Here is a 22,185-nt window from a genome sequence, read left to right on the forward strand (position 1 = left end):
ACACAACTCCCAGGCCCATCAGAACTTGGGCACCAGTCTGGGGGCTGAGCCCAAGCCTGGACAGGTGAGAACATGGAAGCCTCCAATTTCAGACCACCCGAGGAAGGCTACCATCCACAGGAGACAACAGGCTAGACCCAGTGAGGATAATCTACCCTGTGTCCCTCAGAAGGGCTCCAGCTACTCAGGAGAGGGTCAGCTTCCCCTCACTGCTAGGTCTACTTGGCCACAACCCAGGGTGTCCAAGTGGGCCTGAACCACAGCAGAAAGGACAGACAGCAAGTGTAACAAATGGACTTTAATGCAATTGTCACACAGGGGTAGAGGGCAAGGTGGCCCTGTATAGTGACAGTAGCTCGTGCCTGCCCAGGGACCCTCGGGGGCAAAGGCTGAGAGGCCATGTCCCCTCTCGGGGAAACACTGTTGTGGCCTAGGGCTGGCACAGGAAGCACAGCCAGCCAGGCGACTGTCCTGGACATGGTGCAGTGTCAGAGGGGACAGCTGCCCTCACTGAGTGCTCCGTGGTGACTGCCCAGAACATGTGTGACAGGACACGTGTAACAAATGACAGTGATCAACATGCTCAACAAAATGGCAGCGAAAGGAGACCCTGTGGTGGGCGAGAATGGCATCCACAGGGTGGCGAGTGGCCAGGCATGTGGCACCAGGAGCCAAGGCTCAAGCTGGCTTGTCTCTGGGGAGGGCTGGCAGGCCCTTCCTTCCCACCCCAGAACAGAATGGGATCAGGGAAGAGGTTCTGCGTGGGTTCACGCAGGATTGAGGAGGGTTGCTGCTTATGTCCAGAGCCACCCTCCAGCTTCAGTTTTGGTGCGTGTGGCCGATGCGTCCTGAGGCCGGGTGGGCTGGGGTGGTTGCAGAGGCCCCTCACTGGGTCCGGAGCTGGTAATCTAGAAACATGGGCACCCACCCTCAGCTCCACATGGGGACACGGGACACCCACCCTCAGCTCCATACAGGAAGCCCCAGCCCAGAGAGACCTCACAGGTCAGGCAGCCGCTCACCTCCGTTCTGTGTGATGTAGCGCACCCAGGGCAGCGCCTGGTAGCCGCTCTTCTCAATGATCTTCAGGTAGCGCACCTGGACACAAAGGCTCTGAGTGTGCCGCATCCCCGCTATCGCCCCTCATCCAAGGGGCAAGGCCAAGGGGCAGGCCAGGCACAGCAGGAGGGGTTGTCAGAAGTGGTCAGGCCCCAGTTTTTCAGGGGACCAGGATGTACCCCTCACCCATACACCTTCTGAGAGGCTCCAAGGAAATAGACCCCAGGCCAGGATTGGGGTTCGGGGTTCCTGCTGTGACTCTGGGCTTAAGTGTTCCAGGCAGTGCCCTGGCACTCATACCTGGATGCCAGAGGTAGTGAAGTAGGGGATCTCGAACTTGACACTGATGGGAGGTTTGCCCTCCTTGTCTTCGGCCTCTACACTGGGAAGACCAAAATGGGCCCGCATGAGGTACTCCTTGCCACCCTGGGTAGACAACATAAGGGGCTGTTAGGCAGCTGCCCAGCGGTGCGGCCCACAACCAATGTGCTGTCTCCCAGGCTTGTCCATCGCTCCCAGGAGCCGAAACTGGGCAGGCTGTGCAGGGGCTCCACCACCTCCCAGGGAGAGACAGGCCAGACTGGCCACGGTGGGAAAGGGAGCCTGGGAGAACACTGAGGGTGGTGTGTTCCACAGCACAGCCCGCCTTCTCAGTCTCTGGACATGTAAGAAATGAAAAGAGGCCCAGGCAGAATGACAGTGCTGAACCATGGGTGGGCTCAGGTTCCCGGGAACCCAGCAATAACTTGGAGGTGATTTGAGATTGGTCAGGCAGGACTGGCTGGGGCCTTTGCCCTACCCTGGCTAGGTAGAGCATCAGGTCTGGGCCTGGCTGTCCCCTGTGCCTGGCACCCTGGCTCTCGCTCTATCTGGGACAATGTGGCCTTTGGTCTCCTGAGCTCAGGCTGAGGGGCAGAGGAGTGGCCGTGAATACAGCCCTGCCTAGGAGTTGGAGTGCCCTAGGGCTGAGCCTTGGCTCCTGCACAGGTGCTCCACATCAGCTCCCAGCCATAAAGGACACCATGGAATCTCCATGGGAGATGGTGAAAATAACATTCCAGCTCCTGGACCCAAAAGCAAAGGGAGGAGAAAGTGGAAAGAGAAGATCTACCCATAGGAAAATTCAGGCAAACTGAGTTAAGCTGAGTCTCATAACCCAGCATTCAGGAGAGAAAAGCAGGAGAATGGAGGCAAGTTCAAGGTCAGCTTGGGATACATGGTGAATTTGAAGTCAGCCTGAACGACATGGTAATTTTGGGGCCAACCTATAATCCATGATGAATTTCAGGCCGCCTGGGCTACATAGTTAGAAGGTCAGGTTGCTGGAACTGGAATTATAGACAATTGTGAGCTGCCATGTGGGTGCTGGGAATTGAATCTGGGTCCTCTGGAAGAGTAGTTGGTGATCTTAACCACTGAACCATCTCTCCAGCCCCATGGGGGAGGTGTTTAGGGGCATGTGTGAATATGGGGCTCACCGGAAAGGACTTGATGGACCACACGATCTCGCTGTTCTCGGGGACCCACTTGACACTCCCCACTGTAGTCTTGAACTTGGGCGAGTCAGCATCGTTGGGGACCGGTATGTGGATCTCTACATTGTTGGCTGTTGACCGCCGCTTGAACTGGCTCTTGGCCTGCAAGGAGGCCCCGGGCAGAGGCTCTAGGATGCAGGGGAGGGAGTCTAGCGACCCCCACCCCAGCCACCTACCAGGGCTACACAGTCTCTACTTGGCAGTGGGTCCCCACTTTCTACCACCAGGCTTTTCCAGCCAGTGCCCACACCTGACTCTCCCTCCTGTCTCAGGCCTCCAATTGCCCGCCCCCCTAGGACAAGGTAAGTGTCTGCAGTATGAGCCGGTCCCAGGTAACAGGGTGCCTGCTCTCCCACCGACCTTGACCATGTACTCGATGCGGCTGTGGGAATGCTTCTCAATCACAGACTCAATCCAGATCAAAGGCTTCACCTGCGGGGAGGGCGGAAGGAAGGCACAACAAGTCTCACTCTACTGAGGGGAAACTGAAGCCTGTTCTTCCCAGCCAGTGTGCAGGCAAGAGGTAGGCAGTCTACCCAAGGAAGTCCAGCAATGGGCAAGGCTTCTGCTCACCTACAGGGCTGGAGGGTGGCACAGCAGGTGAGTGAGAGCTGATACTGAGCTTCCCTGGGAACCTGCTACCCTGGGAGGCACTCACGTGGGTATTGAGGCGGTAGGACATGAGTTCAAACTCTCCATCGGGAGGGATGAAGGAGATGGTGCGGTCGTTCTCAAAGCGTGACAGCCGCACGCACTGGTGGAACTTCACATCCTCCAGCTCCACCGACTTGCTCTTCCCTCCTGTGTGGGGCAGGGGTGAGGTTGGCATGCGGCTTCGAGTCCCCGTGCAGAGACCACCTTGGCAGACCAGAGCCTACCCCATATCCAGAAGACATCTCTTTCGTATGCACAAGGGGCCAGTTCCTAGACAACTGTCATCCTCCTGCCTCCACATCTCAGCCTAACACTGGCATGGAGTCTTGGGGTCTGGGCTCCCTGTGCCATGTTAAGTCTTCAGCAGCTGGTAGACAGCAGCTGGTCAAGACACATTTGCTAAGTGGGTATGGGTGACACCATGGTGTCCCACCCACTTCAGAGGGCACACATAGAGCTAGCAAGTCCAGGAGGCCAGCAGGGGCCAGGAACCTGAAACTAGGCCTCCGAGGTATAGCCAATGAGAAGCCACAGAAGCCCAGGCACGCCCACCTGTGCTGTGCTCTACCATTGGAAGCCTCACCATAGAAAGCACCTTGGTGTGTGACCTCCCAACAGCACAAGCCTCTGTTTGTGGGACAGGCTGGGCCTCACTGATGATGTCTAAGTGTTCAGAACCTTTGCTCTCTGTCACCCTCGTGACAGCTTCACAGTGTAGTCCACGATGGCCTTCCACCTCAGTGTCCCGAGGAATAGGATGACAGGCAGGAGCCTCCACATCAGCCTGGATCTTTCTGTGATTTTGGTGCTGGTAGATACTGAACCCAGGTCTGCTCGGTCAGTGTCGACCGACCTGCAGCCCTAGCCTTTGAGGCCTTTTGAGCAGTGTGAAGTTCTTTGTTACATCTTATTTACTGTATACGGGAGGGTGTGTGCTTCAGTGTGCACATGTAAGTGAGAAGGCAACTTGCAGGAAGTGCTTCCCTTCCACCGTGGGCTCACGAGATCACATCAAGCTTGTGGGGCTTGGCAGCAAGCACCTTTGCCTGCTGAGCCACCTCAATGACCCAAGGCATTTTCTTAGGCCTGTCACCTGAAAGCAGTTAGCTGTGGCACTAGGGTCAGGGGAAGCCACCTCCCTGAGGCAAGAATGATCCAGCCTCTGCACTGTTCTGGGTACTCACGGCCTGTGTTGTCGAAGAGGACCTTGTCATTGAGGCCCAGGCGCAGCTCAGGCATGCCTGAGAGGAAGACGCGCATCTTGATGGAGCCCACAATCTCACTGCGCAGCACATTGCCATTGGCACTGACCTGAGGACAGTGGGAACCATGTAAGGCGTGACCTCCACCACTTCTGGCTCAAATGCAAACTTGACTTTCTCCCTAGTGTTTGTCCCAAGGATAAGCAGATGAGCCAGATGCAGTTGAGAAGGTCCCAAGCCTGAAGGGCTGGCGATGTTCCACTTCCAGAGGCGGTCACTCATCTGAGCAGATGGAAACCCAAGCCCAGTTTTACGTGCACAGAAACTGGACTACAGTGTCTGGTGATGTCACCATGACAGTACTACAGAGGGCCTATTTGAACCTAGACTGGCTGGGGGCCACCAGCAGACACTACCTGTTAGTGGCCCCAAATGATACAGCAAACACGGCTGCTATTTTGTTGGCTGTTTTCTAAATTTGCAGCCCCATGTTGAAAGGGTGGCACAGCAAACAGGGTGCAGAGCACAATGGCACAACCCAGAGCACCCTCGGCACGTGTACGTCAGCATTCGCAGCACTGGGTGAGGATGGGAAAGCCTTAGGGACTTCCCAGGTCCTGGTGGTCCTCAAGAGAGCACCATTTTGAGTGTGATCCATCATTTGCCCAAATACCATGTGACACACAGCTCGAGGTGCCTTGCAGAAGCCACTAAGATAACCACACCACGAGACAAGGGCAGAAAGAAGCAGAAGGAAGAAACAACAGAACCCTGAAATGTCTCCATGACCCACAGGAAGAGGAGGAAGGAGACGGAGAACAGGAAGCAGAAAAGAAGGCAAAACAGCAGCCCAGAAACTCAGTGAGTACAGATGATCTAAACACATCAATCAGGAGACAGAGACTGGGGCTGGGAAGGTGGCTCAGAGGTAAAGTGCTTGCCATGCAAACATGAGGACCTGAGTTCAAGTCTCCAGAGCCTCCTAAAGCTGATGTTTATTCTAAGCACCTGCAATGGAGGTGGGGACAGAATTCCCTGGGCCTCCAAGCCTGGTGTAACACATCAACAAACAAGCAAAGAAGAAAAGGACCATCTCAAACAAGGTGGAAGGCTCAGACTGACACCCAAGACTGTCCTCTGAGCTCCACTGTGGCACTCACATGCCTACATTCAATCACACAAATGTGCCCAAATAATGTCTACCAGAACTCACTCTGAGTAAGATGTTGGCAGATTCAAAGTAGAGGATAAGCTGTGGAACACCCTCCTCAGCCTCAGGCATTTGAACACATTCCCCAGTTGGTGCAGTTTGGGAGGCTCAGGAGGTGTGGCCTTGCTGGAGAATGGCCGTCACCGGGGATGGGCTTTCAGGTTTCCAACTTCATGCCATTCCCTGTTCCCTTTGTTTCATGCTTACAGTTGGAGCTGTCAGCTTCCAGCTCCAGATATCTTGTCTACCACCTGTTGCCATGCTGTCCCTGCCTCTGGAAACCATAATCCCAATAAACCCTCTCCTTAAAAAGGTACCCTGGTCACAGTATTTTACCACAGCAAGAGAAAAACAACTAATACATAGGGGAAGTGTAAGAGATAGGTGTGGGGTGCACTTGGGAGGCTGAGGCAGGTGGATATCTGTGTGTTCAAGGACAGTGATGCTACCTTTCTTTGTGGTGCAGGCTCACTGCATACCTAGTGCCAGAGGCTCCAAGCCCAGGCTTTCGCTCCACTGATGCCTCACCATCTGCTGAGATACTCACAGGAGAAAAGACTGTCAACATCAGTATTTATCAGCAGGTTCAATTCTTTTGCTTTGAATAAAGAAGCAGAGCCATCTCATTTATTCCAGAGATTTCCATGAGTCCCAGCCTAACCAGGGCTAAATAGAGAGGCCTTGTATTAATTAGAACGAAACAAAACCAAGGCCAGGTAGGGAGGTGTACAGCTTTAACCCCAGTGCTCTGCCCAGGCCAGCCAGGGCTACACAGTGAGGCCCTCTTACAAAATACAGACTACAATAAACACAAACCAAAGGAGACAGGTTGTAAGAGCATATGCTATGCAAACACTAATAAAAATTACAAATGTATGGAACACACGTGTCATCCCAGCACCTGGGAGGTGGACTTTCAGCTCTTGGTTCCCAGCACTCATGTCAGGTGGCTCACAACTGCCTGTAACTGCAACTTCAATGGAGTCTACTCCCTTACTGGCCTCTATAGGCATCTGCACTTTCATGTATACACGCTCCCACATGCATACACACACACACACACACACACACACACACACACACACATATACACCCGAAATGCACACACAAATACACATACCCCAAATGCACACACAAACACAACAAACATACAAACACACTGAATATACACACAAATATATGCACACTCCACTACACATATATACACACACCCTGCATGCATATACACACATACATAAACAAGCACACCCTGCATGCGTGCACATATAAATACACATATATACATATACAACCCACACGCATATAACATATATATTACATACACCCCACATGTATACACACAAATACACACATACATCTCAATGCATACACACAAAAATATACATATACACACCTCACATGCATACACATACAAATATGCACATACAAATACATATGCACACACACAAATATATATACATACACACACCCCACATGTACACACGTACAAATACAGACACACATATACATACATACACACATTCCATATGCATATACACAAATACACCACAAATACACACATACACACACCCCATATGCAAACACATACAAATACACACCCCGCATACATACGAACATACAAATGCACACATATACACATTCACACATAATAAATTTTTTTTGCCTGATGTAACTATTGATTGGTAACCTGACAGGCTCTAGAGTCACCCAGGAGACAGGCCTCGAGGCAGAGGCAGGTCCGGGAGTTAACTGAGGAAGGAAGACCCACCCAGAATGTGAGGGCCCCATCTCATAGGCTGGGGGTCTGGAGAAGTGAAAAGGAGGAAGCCAGGGGAACTGCACCCTTCACTACTCTGCTTCCTGACTGTGGACTACATGACAGCTGCCCACATTCCTGCCACCATGACTTCCCAATCATGACGGGCTGTGATGTAGAATGAACCCTTCCTCCCTTAGGTTGTACTTGTTAGCTCTTTTGTGACAGCTACACAAGTAACTAACACCCCCTGTGTGCAGAGGTCCTGGGTTACACACCCAGTACCACAAAAACCAAACACCATGCAAGGAACATAAGAAGCCAAAAGTTCAAACCACCCATGAGCTCGGCATTCTAGAAAATTAGCAGTCTTGCAGTATGGTCTTTAGAAGTGGCAATAAAAGTCCAGGGTCTCTTGGTAACAGAGCTTTCCAACTTTATACATGCTTTATGTGTTTGGTCTGGTTACATGCGTGCATATGCCTGTGTGTGAGCATGTGGAGGCCAGAGTTTCACATCAGCTATCTTGGCCTATGGTTGCCTATCCTTTGTTTGAGGCAGGGTCTCAAACTGAGCTGAAGCTCAGTGCTGGGTTACAGTGCATAGCACCACACCCAGCTTCCACTCATGTGCTGGAATCTGATCTTGGGTCCTCATGCTTGTATACAAGCGCTCTGCTGCTGTACCTATGTTTTACTTTAAAATGTTATTTTTACTGTGCAGGAGTGTATATGCTATGTGTTGGGTGGAGATCAGAAGACGACTTTGGGTCTTCTTTCTGAGGCCTCTGGGGGTGGAGCTCAGGACAACAGGGTTCAGCAGCAGCTTGGCTCACTGAGCCATCTTCCCAGCCCTATTTCTTTAAATTGTCATTATTTATATTATTACTGTGTGTGTACACGCACACGTGTATGCATGAGTGCACATGTGTGAGCTCAGAGGACAACTTGCAGGAGTTAGTTCTCTTTTCCTACCACAGGTCCCAGGATGGAACCCAGATGGTCAGAGGCCCTTCACCTGCTGAGTCATCTCAGTGGCCCTTCTATTTTTGTTTTCCTGAGACAGTTGTGACCCTGGAAGGTCAGGAACTTGAGGTCCCTCTACCTCAGTCTCTAGAGAACCACCACAATATTATCCCTACAGATTCTAAGTGAGAGGGAGGCTAGGACAGAGGGAGGAGGGTCTCTCCAGTAGTCGAGGAAGCCCTGGTATCTACTGCCAAGGCCCCAACTGCTCTGCTGGTTTTCAGTGTTATCCCTCTGACTTCCATCCTGGAAAAGACGGCAAGTTAGGAAAAGAAGAGAGAAGGCAGCCTACCAAGAGGTTAACGGCTTCAATGACGTCCAGGAACACTTCGTTCTTCCGGTACTTGATGCCCTCTGAGCGCCAGGACACAGCATTGGTGACAGTGGCTGGGGGCCGAGGGGCTCCCGTTTCCAGCTTGTGTCCTTCCTGAGTGATGTACCTATGGGCCACCCCCTCAGTTACAGAGATGACATGCAATGTTGGGCCTTGACTCTGGGCTGGGACTAAGCAGCAGGGTAGGCCCAACCACTGGAATCCCTGCGGCAGCGGGCTCTAGGAGGGCGGCCTCTGACTTGGCACAGTGTGCAGTTAGCGTGAGCAGGCTGCATATACTTAGTTTCAGAGGCAGGGTGCTGGTTCTGGGTAGGGAACAGGGAATCAAGTGGTCAGCACTGTGGGTACTTGGAACTGACTGAGCCCTGGGCCGTCCAGTGACCCCCATCCCACCAGAACAGCAATGGCAGCTTTCCCTGAACTCCTGTCAAAGGGGGACCTGACATCCCAGGCTGCATAGAAGGGATGAAGTGTAGCATGGGTCCTGCTGGCCTCTGCCTATGCAGGCAGGGTTGCCCAGTAAACAGGACACACAGCCTTCTCCTGTCTGCCCAGCACTCCCTAGGCAGAGGCAGGAGGATCAGGACCATCTTAAAATAACTAAAAAGAGCGGGGACGAAAAGAGCAACCTGCCTGCCCTGATGGGCTGGTAACTGAGGCACTGGGGCACATGCACTCACTCCTGCAAGATCTTGCTGTCTGTGGTCTGTGGGTAGCCAAAGTCCATGAGCTCATCCAGTAGCTCGTAGATGATGACGAAGTTGTCTCGGATGCTCTCCTCCTCCAGCTCCTTAAAGTACTCGGAGAAGACCTGGGCAGGGCACAGCAGAATAGGCCTTAGCCCAGCCCGAGGGCCATTCTGGCCCTCCCCCATGGGTGATGCCTCTGTGGGTGATGGTACAGGCCCTGAAATGGACCACAGGCACTGACCAGGAGGAATGACCCTGTATCAGCAATGCAGCTGCCTGAGGCCTCTTCAGTCAACCCCAACTGTGCCTGTCACCCGTCTCTGACTCAAGGCTGCTGCCCACCTCTCTAAGGTGTTGGCTGTCTGGCTGTAAACAAGTATCTATATTTTCAGTGGGTAAGGAGGGGACCCAGAGGGTTACCAGGAGGCCTCTCTTCATACCAATACTGGAGCAAGCCCGTCATTAGAACAAGTGGGAAAGGCCAGCCCTGGAGAAACATGCCACATCCCTGCTCACCCCAACGACCTAGTCATAGCCCACGTGCCAGAGGTGGCAAAGCAAGGCTGTTCACAGTGGGTCTGCTCAGAAGGAAACCACCTGGGGGGTTCTCCCAGTAGGCTCCATTGCTCCATCCCCAGCCTAAAGGCACCCATGAGGGAGGAAAAAAAAGGTTCCCAACCCGCAGAGGCACTCAGTGGAAACCCAAACCAGCCCTGGAGCCCTTGCTCAATCCCAGCACCAAACAAACAGGCTGCCCATAGCTCTTCTGCCTTCATTCCAGCTGTTTCAGCAGCCAGAGGTGTCCTAGGTAAAACTGTGCATAACCAGTATCAGACTGTACATTCTGACATGTCCCCAAGGCCCAGCCTGTGCATCTAACTGACCCCAACCCCTATGTTCAGGCATAGGGCCTGGATTACACTATGTACCCTCCTGCCCAAAACATTTGCACAGCTATGATGTCTCCCCATTTTTTTCACTTTCTTGGGGATGCAGTGGAGGCCAAAGACCTCACCTACAAGGAAGCTTGGGCTTCCTGGCCTAGGATCACCTGATATACAATGCTACAATCCTTCACCCAAAGCCCTTCCCAAGAGAAGTCCCACTGCTGGGGGCCTTACCTGCACCACCTTGTAGAGGAAGGAGAATACCAGCGACACACAAGCATTCTTTTTTGAAGTGGCGACCACTGCATGGTGGCAGAGTCAAGAAGCCTTCTGGGACTGGGATAACACATCTCAGACCCCCCATGTCTCCCTGTCCCAGCAGCACTTCATCTGTCCACTGGGCCCAAGATTAGGACTAGCCACCATTAGGGGTTTCGTCCAACTAAGATTATATATGGGTATACATGGGTGTCCACGAAGAACAGACAGTGAGAGAGACAGCCATTTCACTAACACTGACTACCGAATTCGGCTGAAGACAACCAGGTACAATGGTACTTCCACCTGACTTACAACCCAACTGAGGTTTGGTTAACTGAAAGGAAAAAAACAGGGGCTGGAGAGATGGCTCTGTGGTTAAGAGCACTGGTTGCTCTTCTAGAGAGCCCAAGTTCAATTCCTAGCATCCAAACAGTAGCTTATTACCGGCTGTAACTCTAGTCCCTGGGGTATCCAATGCCTTCTAGCCTGCATAGGCACTGTGCACACACATACATGCAGGCAAAATACTTTTACACATAAATTTTTTTTTTTAGAAATGAAAAAGTAAAGAAAAAATGGGTTGCTAAACAGGTAAAGAGTTTAAATACAAATAGCATCCTACAGGCTAGAAAAAGACACTCCCAGAGGCCGTAAGGCTACTGAATGAAAATACAGGGCCAGAGGTGGGCTACCTGAAAGAACACTAGTCCACTGGAGTGTGGGACTGACAGGCCTTGCTCTTCTCCCCATTCCCTTAGATTACACCCCTAAAGATAGCCACCAAGGTCTATTCCCTCATTTGACCACTTCCTCCTCCTGCCACTGACTACCAAGGTCCAGCAATCAGAAGCCCCCTTTGGTTCACCGAATTAACATGCCCAATTAAAATTAAACACCTTGTCCTAACATGGAGATTTTCCCCTTACTTTTATAAACCACATTTGCCTATGGACCAGATCTGTCTCCCCTCTCCCTTGTTCCTTCCCCTTCTCCCCCATTCTCTATCCTCAGGGCTTCTAGAGATGGGGATATTTCTGGGACCCACCCTGAAGTGGGGGCACCTATCACCACAGCTAACCTGTGGCTCCAGGAGCATGCCTGGGTGGGAAGGTGGGGCGGAACTACAAGGCTAGAGCATGTGTCCATAGGAAGAGGCAGCGTCTGCACCTGTTGGAGGTGCACACACATTTACTTACTGCAGAGCTGGTACCCCCCACTGCTTACTGAACAGTCAAAGCCCCAAGTGGTGGGTACACCCATGGTGGGTTTCCAGCTGGCAGCATGTTTGGTTTGTGGCTGAAGAGGAGCTGGGGATTCAGGGCACATGAGAATTCCCCACCCCTACTCCTACCCCATTTCCCTCATTTATCCACTCCTGCCTCTGACAATCTGGCCTCCCTATCCAAAGACCTACCGTGTTTAACATGACATGCTTTCAAAGCCAACCTTGGGCCTAGCCGGCCCCCACTCTGGCCACGTGTCCCTCGCTCCCAGGCTGCAGCTTTTGGAATATACTTAGCATTCTCTGAACCGCGTGCCCTCTGGCTGCCCAGCTGTCCTGAGCCAGTGGGCATGTCACCCCAAGCCCCCGCTCCACAGCACAGGGATACGGTAGAGGTTGTTGTGCTTGATCCACATGAAGCGCACGCCACCATGGGCCAAGATGGGTGACAGCATGCCCTCCTCCTCCTTCTCCATCAGGATGGGCATGAAGTGCTCCACCTCCGACATGTCCACATCCCCACGGTAGTTCCGGCAGATGAGCACCTGCATGAGGAAGAAAAGGGGGTGGGAACCCTCTGTGAAGGGACAGGACTTCAGGCCAGGTTGACTTCCATCCTAGGCAAGTCCCACCACAAAGCTCTCCTGCAGTCAGAGGGCAGAGAAGGGGAGGGGCTGAATCCCTCAGACACCAGGGCGAGTTCCACTCCATGTAGACCTGCTGGCACACTCGGCTCTCCTGACAGCCTAAGTTCATGGACCCTCACTGAGGCCTGCACACGTGTGGCCCTGTTCTGGTCTTCCTCCTTACACAGAGCATCTGAACCACTGCCTATCACAAAGTGTGGCCCTGTCCTGGTCTTCCTCCTTACACAGAGCATCTGAACCACTGCCTATCACAAAGGACTGTCCTGGTCTTCCTCCTTACACAGAGCATCTGAACCACTGCCTATCACAAAGTGTGGCCCTGTCCTGGTCTTCCTCCTTACACAGAGCATCTGAACCACTGCCTATCACAAAGGACTGTCCTGGTCTTCCTCCTTACACAGAGCATCTGAACCACTGCCTATCACAAAGGACTGTCCTGGTCTTCCTCCTTACACAGAGCATCTGGACCACTGCCTATCACAAAGGACTGTCCTGGTCTTCCTCCTTACACAGAGCATCTGAATCACTGCCTATCACAAAGGACTGTCCTGGTCTTCCTCCTTACACAGAGCATCTGAACCACTGCCTATCACAAAGAACTGTGGAATGGGGATAACCACACCACAAAGTTAGTGTTTCCTCAGCAAGTGACACCAGAGTTTGATGGAGGAAGGTCATAGGTTAAATAAAAAGAAACTGCTTGGCCCTCATTGGTTAGAAGATATGTGGGAGGAATAAACAGAACAGAATGCTGGGAGGAAGAGGAAGTGAGTTCAGACTCCACAGCTCTACTCTCGGGAGCAGACGCCTCAGAGAGACGCCATGCTCCCAGCTCCCAGGCAGATGCATGCGATGAAGCTCCGACCCAGGATGGACGTAGGCTAGAATCTTCCCGGTAAGCGCACCTAGGAGCACTACACAGATGATTAGAAATGGGCTAAATTAATATGTGAGAATTAGCCTAGAAGAGGCTAGATAGAAATGGGCCAAGCAGTGATTAAATGAATACAGTTTGTGTGTTGTTATTTCGGGCATAAGCTAGCCGAGCAGGCGGCCGGGGTGCTGGAAACACAACCCCACCGCTCCTATTACTACAAGAGTTAAACACGACCCGGTGGCTCTTTCTGGTGACATCTTCGGTAGAGAAGAAGCTATATGTGTCAGTGGACACTCAAAGGTGAAAGGAACTGGGCCCGATGAGCCCAGGCTAGTTTCAAATCCACCATGTAGCCAATGATAACCCTGATCCTCACCTCCTGAGTGCTGGGAGGAAGGCATGAGCTATCACCTCACGTCACATATATGAGCACTTCAGTGGACCAGAGACAGGGACATGTCTTTCAACTGATGCACAGGGCCTCTGGGTCCACACCATCCCAAGGCACTCCACTGCTAGGTTCCAGGATCTGAGGGCCCTCCAATCTCTACACAGTGCCTTGGTGTCTGCAGAAAGCCTGCTCAGAACTCACTTTGATGACAAGAAAGACACCTGTAGCTTTTGTTAAAATGATTTCACTATGTAGCCCAGGCTAGCCTCAAACTCATGGCAATCCTGAGAACTGGGATTATAGGCATGAAACACCAAAATGCAAACCCCCCTCTGTGTGTGTGTGTGTGTGTGTGTGTGTGTGTGTGTGTGTGTTACATGAGTCTGAGTGTGGAGGCCAGGGGATGACATGGGGTATTTTCCTCAACCTTACATATTGAGCAGAGCCTCTCCTTTGAGCTCAGAGTTTGCCACCTCAGCTAGTCAGCATGCTCCTGAGATCCTGGGGCATCATAATTTCCTGGCGTTGATGTGGGTTCTGGGGATCTAAACTCAGACCATTATAGTTATACAGCAAGCACTTTCCCTGTTGAAAATACTCTCCTGAGCATAGTGACACACACTTCTAATCCTAGTGGTTGGTGGGTAGAGGCAGATGGATCCCTGTGAGTTTACATACCAAGTTTCAGACAAGTGAGACCCTGTCTTTAAAAATTCCCAGGGTTGCCGGGTGGTGGTGGTGCATGAGCTGGGCTGTGGTGGTCCAAGCCTTTAACCCCAGCACTTGGGAGGTAGAGGCAGGCAGATATCTGAGTTTGAGACCAGCCTGGTCTACAAAGTGAGTTCCAGAATAGCCAAGGGAAACCCTGTCTCAAAAACAAAACAAAACAACCCCCCCCCAAAAAAAACCAGCAATGGCTGGAGAGATGGCTCATTGGTTAAGAGCTCTGGCTGCTCTTCCAGAGGACCCAGGTTCAATTCCTAGCACCCACATGGTAGCTCACAGCTCGCTGTAACTCCAGTTCCAGGGGATCTGGCATCCTTACACATACATGCAGGCAAACACCAATGCACATTAGAAAAACAACAACAATAAAAAGCCCTGGGTTGCCAAGTGCACCCAGCACTTGGGAGGCAGGAGCAGGTGGATCTGTGAGTTCAAGGCCAGCCTGGTCTACAGAGTGAGTTTCAGAACAGCCAAGGCTGCAGAGAAACTCTGTCTCAAGAAACAAACAAACAAATCCCAGGGGTTGAGAAAATGGTTCACTGCTTAAGTTCATTGCTGTTCAGAGGCCCAGGTTCAGTTCCCAGCATCCACTTTAGGTAACTCACAACTGCTTCTAACTCCAGCGCCAGGGGATCTAATTTCTTCTGACTTGCACAAGCACCTGCACTCTTGTGCTACCCAATCTCTCTTACACACACACACACACACACACACACACACACACACACACACTCTTTTAAAAATCATTTTATCCCATCCAGGGCTAGCTGAGCGCAGACAAAGACATGAATGCAGGGCATGGGACTCTATATGCCAGGCACGAGGAGGTCCAGGGTAGGCTCTGCCCTCAGAGTCACTGTGCATCGTAAAAGACAGCGGACGGAGGTGCACCCTGAAGGATCCTGAGGAAATGGGAGGGCCACGTGGAAACTGTGGGTGAGGGCTGAGGATGGCCCTGGTTACACAGGGTGACAGTGCCCATCTTGTCACACTGCCTGCTGCAGCACTCCTGAGTGGTGTACAGGCACCAGCTGCCTCAGAACCTGTCATTTCAGAAAACATTCCGTATCTGTTGCTTCCAGCTGGGACAGTGCAGCAAAAGTGGTTCCTTCCTTCCTTTCCTAAGCCCTTGGGTCTTGAAGGGGACATGGCACTCACTGGGTAAGCGTCTGGGTCTGACGCCCTGGCCAAGGGACTTCCCTTTGCCCACTCCTAGTCCTCTTGCTATCTCCTATATGATAGACTACAGTGCCCAGAGAGGTGGAGTGGCCTGCCTGAGGTAACAGCAGGCAGAGCAGGGCCAGGATCTAAGTGACACCCTCACTCCCACTTGCTGTGTGGCTGCCTGTGCTCACTGGAAACTGCTGTCCTAGGCAGCTCGAAGGCCACTTTCTTTCCCAGGTGTCCAGGAACTAGACTAGATTGGTCAAAGAGTCAGTCAGGAGTACCTGACAGGCCACCTCATCAGGGCTGTCCAGGAGTTTGTTTGCTTGTTGAGCAAATGTGTACTACCACGGTGGTCAAGGCAGATGTGGTTCCTGACTGTCACTGCTGCCTGGGACAGACAATGGGGGAGACTTTCCCAATAGCCCCACCTTCATCAAGGCTTGATGGGATGGGGAGTGGTGTTAGGAAAGCCCTGGGGATTCAGGTGGTGTGGCACGGAGGAAGACAGGTGAGACATTGGGGCCACAGCTCCTCTCTGCCATCCTCTCACTCCATGGTCCTTCCCCATGAAGAAGCTAGAAAGGGCAGCCTCTCTCTGTTTAAACCCATCAGGAAGCTCAGGGTAGTAGCCTATCCCCAGGAGAAGGGGTGATTCTCACATCCCTACAATTTGCTCCTTAAGTAAACAGGAGTTTACTTCTGAGACCTGTGGTCTCCAGGATGCCCTATGGTTCCATAGCGGCTGCATCCTGAACATTTTCCAGGTACACCACACGCTGTCTTTCCCATGGCTCCTTTTTTCCTCAGGAACAGACAGATAAACACGCATGTGATGCAGTGGGCAGCATGAGCCAGAAGATGAAGTGTGGTCAGGGTGGGGAAAGCTGGAATATGATCTCAGCCAGAGCAAGCAGGAGAGGCTTCCTGGAGGAGGCGCTGTCTGAACTGAAGACAGACCCATAGCTCTCCATAGGAGCAAGTTACAAAGGCTCCGAGGCAGAAGCAGACAGACTGTCCAGGGACCTGTCAGGTTCTCCACTGGCTGAAGTGGGATGAGCCAGGACCACTGGGCTGGGGGACTACAAAATCTCAGACTACACAGGTCCTTGTAAATAACAGGGAACAGCCTGGGGCTTTGTTTCCAGTGTCCAGAAGAAGAGCATCGGGAAGAAGGAGGGGAAACTATAGAGCTCAGCATTCCAGACCAGGGCCAGGCTGCAAAGCAGGGAAGCTATGGGGTAGCTGGAGAAACAATAGACAGCAGCCAAGCATTCTTGAAGGACCTCCTACTTGCCAAAGGTGGCCACAAGAGATCCCTTGGTAATCAGAGACTCAGCCTGGCACATTGTCATGAGACGGTCTTCATTTTGAAAGGAGGCAGGGAAGTTTATAGCCTCCTTGGGGAGCTTTCCAAAGGCAGGTCTGCTCACACCCCATCCTGGGGCCTCCTCTCATTGGAGCCCTAGTGTGGTCCCACTAGTCTGTGGGCTGCCTTATACCCTACATGCCAACTGGGACACCTGTCACCTCCTCAGAACTAGCTCAGGTGCCCAGCTCTGCCTGGAAGTCTTTTGTAATTTCTCTGACTGCCAAACAGAAGGTAAGCAACCCTTTGGCTGCTGGTCTGTTTCCTGCTAAGCCTAAATACCACACTCTGTAAGCCTTGCGCAGGGTCAGGCCTGAATCATACCTATAGTAACCTAGATAAGACTCTTTGGATCAGCCAGGAAGACAAAGCTCAGAGAGGCCATGGGTTTGTCTATGGTCACACACTTCAGCTGCAGAAATGGACTGAGTCCATACACGAGTCTAGCTTTACAGCTTCAGCCTGCTAGGTGTCAATGAGGTGTTGGCTAAAGGAACAAGCAAGCCATGCCAGGCAGCCCACTGTGCCTCTAGGACAGGGCAGAAGGCAGAGCATGTGCCATACAGCCTAGGGAATGCTGTGCCTCCCCAGGTTCCCAGAAGGCTGTGGAGGCAGTCCAGATCTGGGACTTCTGGGACTCCAGTTGTTGTTGACCTTGGGTGGCATCCAAGGCAGGCACACACTCAAGGGCTAAGGAAAACGCTGGGGCTGGGGCACTCCACCTCTTTACTTCTGAACACCTCAGCTCTTCCAAGTGGCTGGACACCAATGTTCTCTCACCAATGAATGCTGAATGTGTCTACTGTGGCTGGACCTGTTCTGGTAGCTCCCAAACCTAAGAGGCTGGTCACCTGCTTTCGACCTTGGCGGACTGATGGACAGTGATGGCCCATTTCTGAAGGCTGAACATACATTTCTGTGAGAGGCTTTTGCACTGGGCACACTGTGGTCCCTGGCAGAGCACTCGTTGAAGAGACGCAAGGCACTGGGTTATGTCCTCAGTGTCACAAAACCATAAATGAGCCATACCCAGATCCCACGCAAAACAGCCAGGTGCATGACACCTTCAACTCCTGAGGCAGAGGCAAGCCTATCTGAGGCGAATGCCAGCCTGATCTACAGTGTGCTCAGGACAGCCTGGGCTACACAAAGAAACTTGTCTTATAAAACCAAGAGGTGGGGGTTAGCCAGGTGCGTCTGGGAAGTACAGATAGGCAGATCCATGTGGCTTAAAGGCCAGGCAGGTCCTGCTGAATTGGTCTATTGACTGGGTTTGATTACAAGAGCCCATGGAAGGGTAGTAGGGTCTCCTTCCCTCCCCCCCCCCATGGGCAAACCCGCACAAACACACATGAATGAAGTTTTCTTTCTCAGATTCCCCTCGGGAAGATGGGTCCTGTTTCTGTCCAGGGCCTTAAAGTCTCAGCAGTCTTGTTTTTCCCCAGTCAGGAAAGCTCTTTCTGACCCCCAGCTGGGGCTGCCAGTCCTTTATGAACACATGGTTCCAACAGTCATTTATTTATCTGTGCTTTTCCAAGTGACTGAGCTTAGCCGTAACGGATTCTTGCCCACCAGGCTTAGCACCCTGCCTGGTTTCTCCGAAAGCATCAGCTGAAAGCAAGGATGCTTGCGATGGGACTTTCAGACGGCTACTTCCCAATAAACAGTGGGGCTGTGGGCGGTCTGTTTCCCCCTTGGTAAAACCGCATTCCTATCACATCACCCGTTTCTCTTAACTCAAAGTCACAGGAAGCACTGCTACTCTAGGGAGAAAGAGCTGAAGCCTGCACGCTGCGGAGGGCGGGGACGACCTGAGGACACAGTTCCAGCCACGCCTCCGGCCAAGGGTCGCCCGGTCTGGGGGCGCGGGGTCCTCAGCTTCCGGTCGATGGCAGAGGCCAAATCCAGTAACCGGGCGCACGAGGCGGGAAAGGGGCAAAGCGGACGGTTACCTAGCAACCACAGCCCACCAAGTTAGCTAGAGATGGGGCGGGACTCGCAAAGACCACCGGCTGTTTCCTAGCAACAGGGCGGACCGGCAAGCGAGGCTGCCCCGCCTGCCTGACGCCCTGGAAGAGCTGGCCGTCCAGTTACCTAGCAACAGGGTGGGTCCCGACAGGGCGAGGGCCTCGCTGTTGCCTGGCAACGGAGAGGGTGGAGAGCCCTTCAGTACCTTGCCTTTCAGGTCCAGTACGTAGACGGCGCTGGCGGACATGGCTGCTTTGGAAGGCCTCGGCAATAGCCGAGGGCGGCGGCAACGGCAGGAACTGCCGGCGTTCAGCAAGGCCCGGCGCGCCCCGCGACACTTCCCCCCACTTCCGGTCCATGAAGCAGCGCGCGGACCGTTATGTCCGGTCTGAGGGGCAAGCAGCGAGTGCGCAGGTGCACAAAAGAATAGGTGCAGGCGCAGTACGAACTTTGTGGCAGTATTTTTTATCCAAAGCCCAAACGGACCGGAAGTAAGTCTAGCGGGCGGAGCCTCCCTGGCAGGAGGGGCCCGGGCGGGGCAATTGTATCATCACTCCAGTGGCCGGCAGGCTGGAAGGAAGGTGGACGCTTTTACACCCGCTGCTGTGGGAGGTCGGCCTTGCCTTCGGCACAAGTCTAGTAAACTAGTATCCGGCCACCAGCTGTGATTCACTGTAAGGTGGCGACTAAAGGAAGTCACTCTCTGAAAGGCAATCAAACGTTATCAGCGGTCACCTGCCAGTGTCAACCTGTCAATGACTGCTCCACCCTATCGAGCCCCAGTGAACCCAGGTGACTAGCACCTGTGTTACTCAGCCACTGTGCCTTGTGCAGAGTATGACGATGACCCCATTTCCTTTTAACTCTGTCATTCTTAAGTGTCCCTCCCCCGTCGGGAGATCAAACCAGCACCAACCCCCCCCCCCCCCGTGGGTTTCTTCTTTGTGTGTGTAAGTTCTTATACACACCGGGAGGTCAGAGGACAACTTGCAAGGGTCAGTTTTCTCCTTTCAGCACGTGGGTCCCAGAGATCACACTCGGGTCATCAGTTTCGGCAGCAGTCTTTTTACTTGCAGCCCCCCTTCAGGTTTTAAAAAGTAATTTCACGACTGGAGAAGAATTCACTCTTAACCACCAAGACCTCTTTGTTCCCAACACTCACATACTCCAGTTCCAGGTGATCTGATGCCTCTGTGAACACCTGCACTCTACACGGGCCTGAACATGGACAATTTTAAATAAGTTGTTTTTTAAGTAATGTTTTAGTGAGGCATGGTAGCGTGTACCTTCAATCCCAGCACTTGGAAGGCAGAGGCAGGCAGATCTCTGTGTCCCAGACCAGTCAGAGTTACATATAGTAAGACAAAGTTTAAATTTTTTTTTAAAATTTAGTTGCTGGTGGTGGCGCACGCCTTTTATCCCAGCACTTGGGAGGCAGAGGTTGAAGGATCTCTGTGAGTCTGAGACCAGACTGGTTCTACAGAACAAGTTCCAGGACAGACTCCAAAGCTACACAGAAAAAGTCTCAAAAAATCAAAACCAAAAAAATTTAATATGTCCGTTGTCAATTTCATATTTTTACATTTTGATCATTCTAGCTTATTTCCTTATTACTCCCTTCTTTATTTTTTAAACATTTATTGTGTGTGAGCATGTGGAGTTCAGAAAACAACGCGTGGAAATCAGTTCTTTCCTTCCACCATGTGGATGCTGGGACTCAAACACAAGTCTTCAGGCTTGGGGGCAAGAGCCTTTATCTGCTGAGCCACCCTGCCAAACTCCTGGTAGGCTGCAGGTTTGTAGCCTGGGCTACAGAACCTAGGAAAAGCCAGCAAAAAAGGGCATGTGGTGCACACCTTCAATCCTACCACTCTAGAGGTTCTAGAGTATTCCAGACCAATCAAGGTTGCATGCACAGTGAGACCCAGTCTCAACACCCCCCATACGTCAAAACAACAAAAACCAAATAACTAAATCTCACACCACTAAATTGTCTCATGCACAAAATTCTTCAAGACTGTGTATTTTGTATACTATGTTCAAAGACAGAAAAATTCATATAAAATGACCTCAGGCTATATGCATAGGTACAAAAAAAAAAGAAATGAAATGGATGCAAACCTGTGACATCACTGCAATATCTCATTACATATCACAGAATCAGTGTTGCCTAAATCCAGAAAAATTCCAAATCCAAAATGGTCCTAAACACTTGAGACAAGGCACGTACACCCTATATGCATCTCCCTCAGTCAGGAACACAGGTAGAATAAATGTGTCAACTGGACTGTGAGCGTTATATGATTTATCAGTGGGTAAAGACACCAACAGCCAAGTCTCACAACCTGAGAGATCCAATCCCCCCAGGATCCACATGTTAGAAGGACAGAGACAATTCTTCAAGCTGTTCTCTACACGTGTGCATACACAACACATATTGTAACACACACACATCATTAAAAAAACAGAAGCATCTCATTTCCCCCATGAGCAGTTTCGTGCTGTGCCTTCTTCACAGGGCAGAATCGAAAGGTGTCCCTGTGGTGAACAGCATGCACAGACATACTGACTCCACTTCATGACTGACACTTGCTTTATTCTACATGCCAGCTCCAGGAATTCCTGGTAGCCTTTCAGTATCCATGGTAACAGAAGTTGCTTCTCTCCAGTGTGTGCACAGGTTCTCCAAGAGGTCCACCTAGACTCTCAGATGACGAAGCTCTACAGAATCTGCAACAGGGCCCTCCCACCACACCAGGTCTGCTGGCACTTTGCCCTGGCATTGTCTGGTATTTGGTGTCCTTAAGCCAGGAATACCAAGCAGGCTTATGACATGTGCCATATGCTTGGAGCCCCAGGTGCCATCATTGAAAACTGGATTGATTAGCAATGTCTGCAATGGCAACCACCAGGTGGATTGAGGGGCAGGGTATGTGCTGGAGACCTGTGTCCCATCCTTGCTTCAGGTGGCTGTTGCTCAATGTAGGCTGTGTGGTCTGATGTCCAGGTGGCCCAAAAGCAGCAGCACTGTGGAAACTTGTGTGGTGGGCCACAGGTAGGAGCTTCCTGTCCTGGCATTATGGTGCAGATGAAGACAGATGCCACAATCAGGGTGGGAAGGGTACCCTCCTTCCATGGGCCTAACCCAGAAAAGACCCGAGCCTGTCAAAGCACAATGTTGCAGTTCAAATAGAAAAGGGTACACCCGG

General features: G+C 51.9%; 1 protein-coding gene across 1 annotated transcript; it reads right to left on the bottom strand.

The window, feature by feature from the left end:
- Positions 1–283: 283 nt before the first annotated feature.
- Positions 284–19,339, bottom strand: Ap1m1 (adaptor related protein complex 1 subunit mu 1). The gene is made up of 12 exons (XM_041674564.1): positions 19,182–19,339; positions 12,223–12,379; positions 10,586–10,653; positions 9,456–9,586; positions 8,734–8,881; positions 4,433–4,559; positions 3,253–3,395; positions 2,955–3,026; positions 2,538–2,696; positions 1,360–1,485; positions 1,023–1,098; positions 284–908 (listed from the first exon to the last, which is right to left on the bottom strand). Exons 1-12 carry the CDS (start codon positions 19,221–19,223, stop codon positions 886–888), a joined length of 1,272 nt encoding a protein of 423 aa, XP_041530498.1. The 5' UTR covers positions 19,224–19,339; the 3' UTR covers positions 284–885.
- Positions 19,340–22,185: the final 2,846 nt, after the last annotated feature.

This window comes from Microtus oregoni, unplaced genomic scaffold (assembly GCF_018167655.1).
Source record: "Microtus oregoni isolate MIOR12 unplaced genomic scaffold, Mior012 000025F_ref0000491, whole genome shotgun sequence".
Taxonomy (NCBI): domain Eukaryota; kingdom Metazoa; phylum Chordata; class Mammalia; order Rodentia; family Cricetidae; genus Microtus; species Microtus oregoni.

Excerpts from the sequence above, each read along its gene's own strand:
- Ap1m1 (XM_041674564.1), bottom strand. The coding sequence starts at position 19,223 with ATGTCCGCCAGCGCCGTCTACGTACTGGACCTGAAAGGCAAG. Across the intron at positions 8,882-9,455 it reads GACAGCAAGATCTTGCAGGA|GTACATCACTCAGGAAGGAC; the intron begins GTGAGTGCATGT and ends GGTGGCCCATAG. Across the intron at positions 909-1,022 it reads CTACATCACACAGAACGGAG|ATTACCAGCTCCGGACCCAG; the intron begins GTGAGCGGCTGC and ends CCATGTTTCTAG.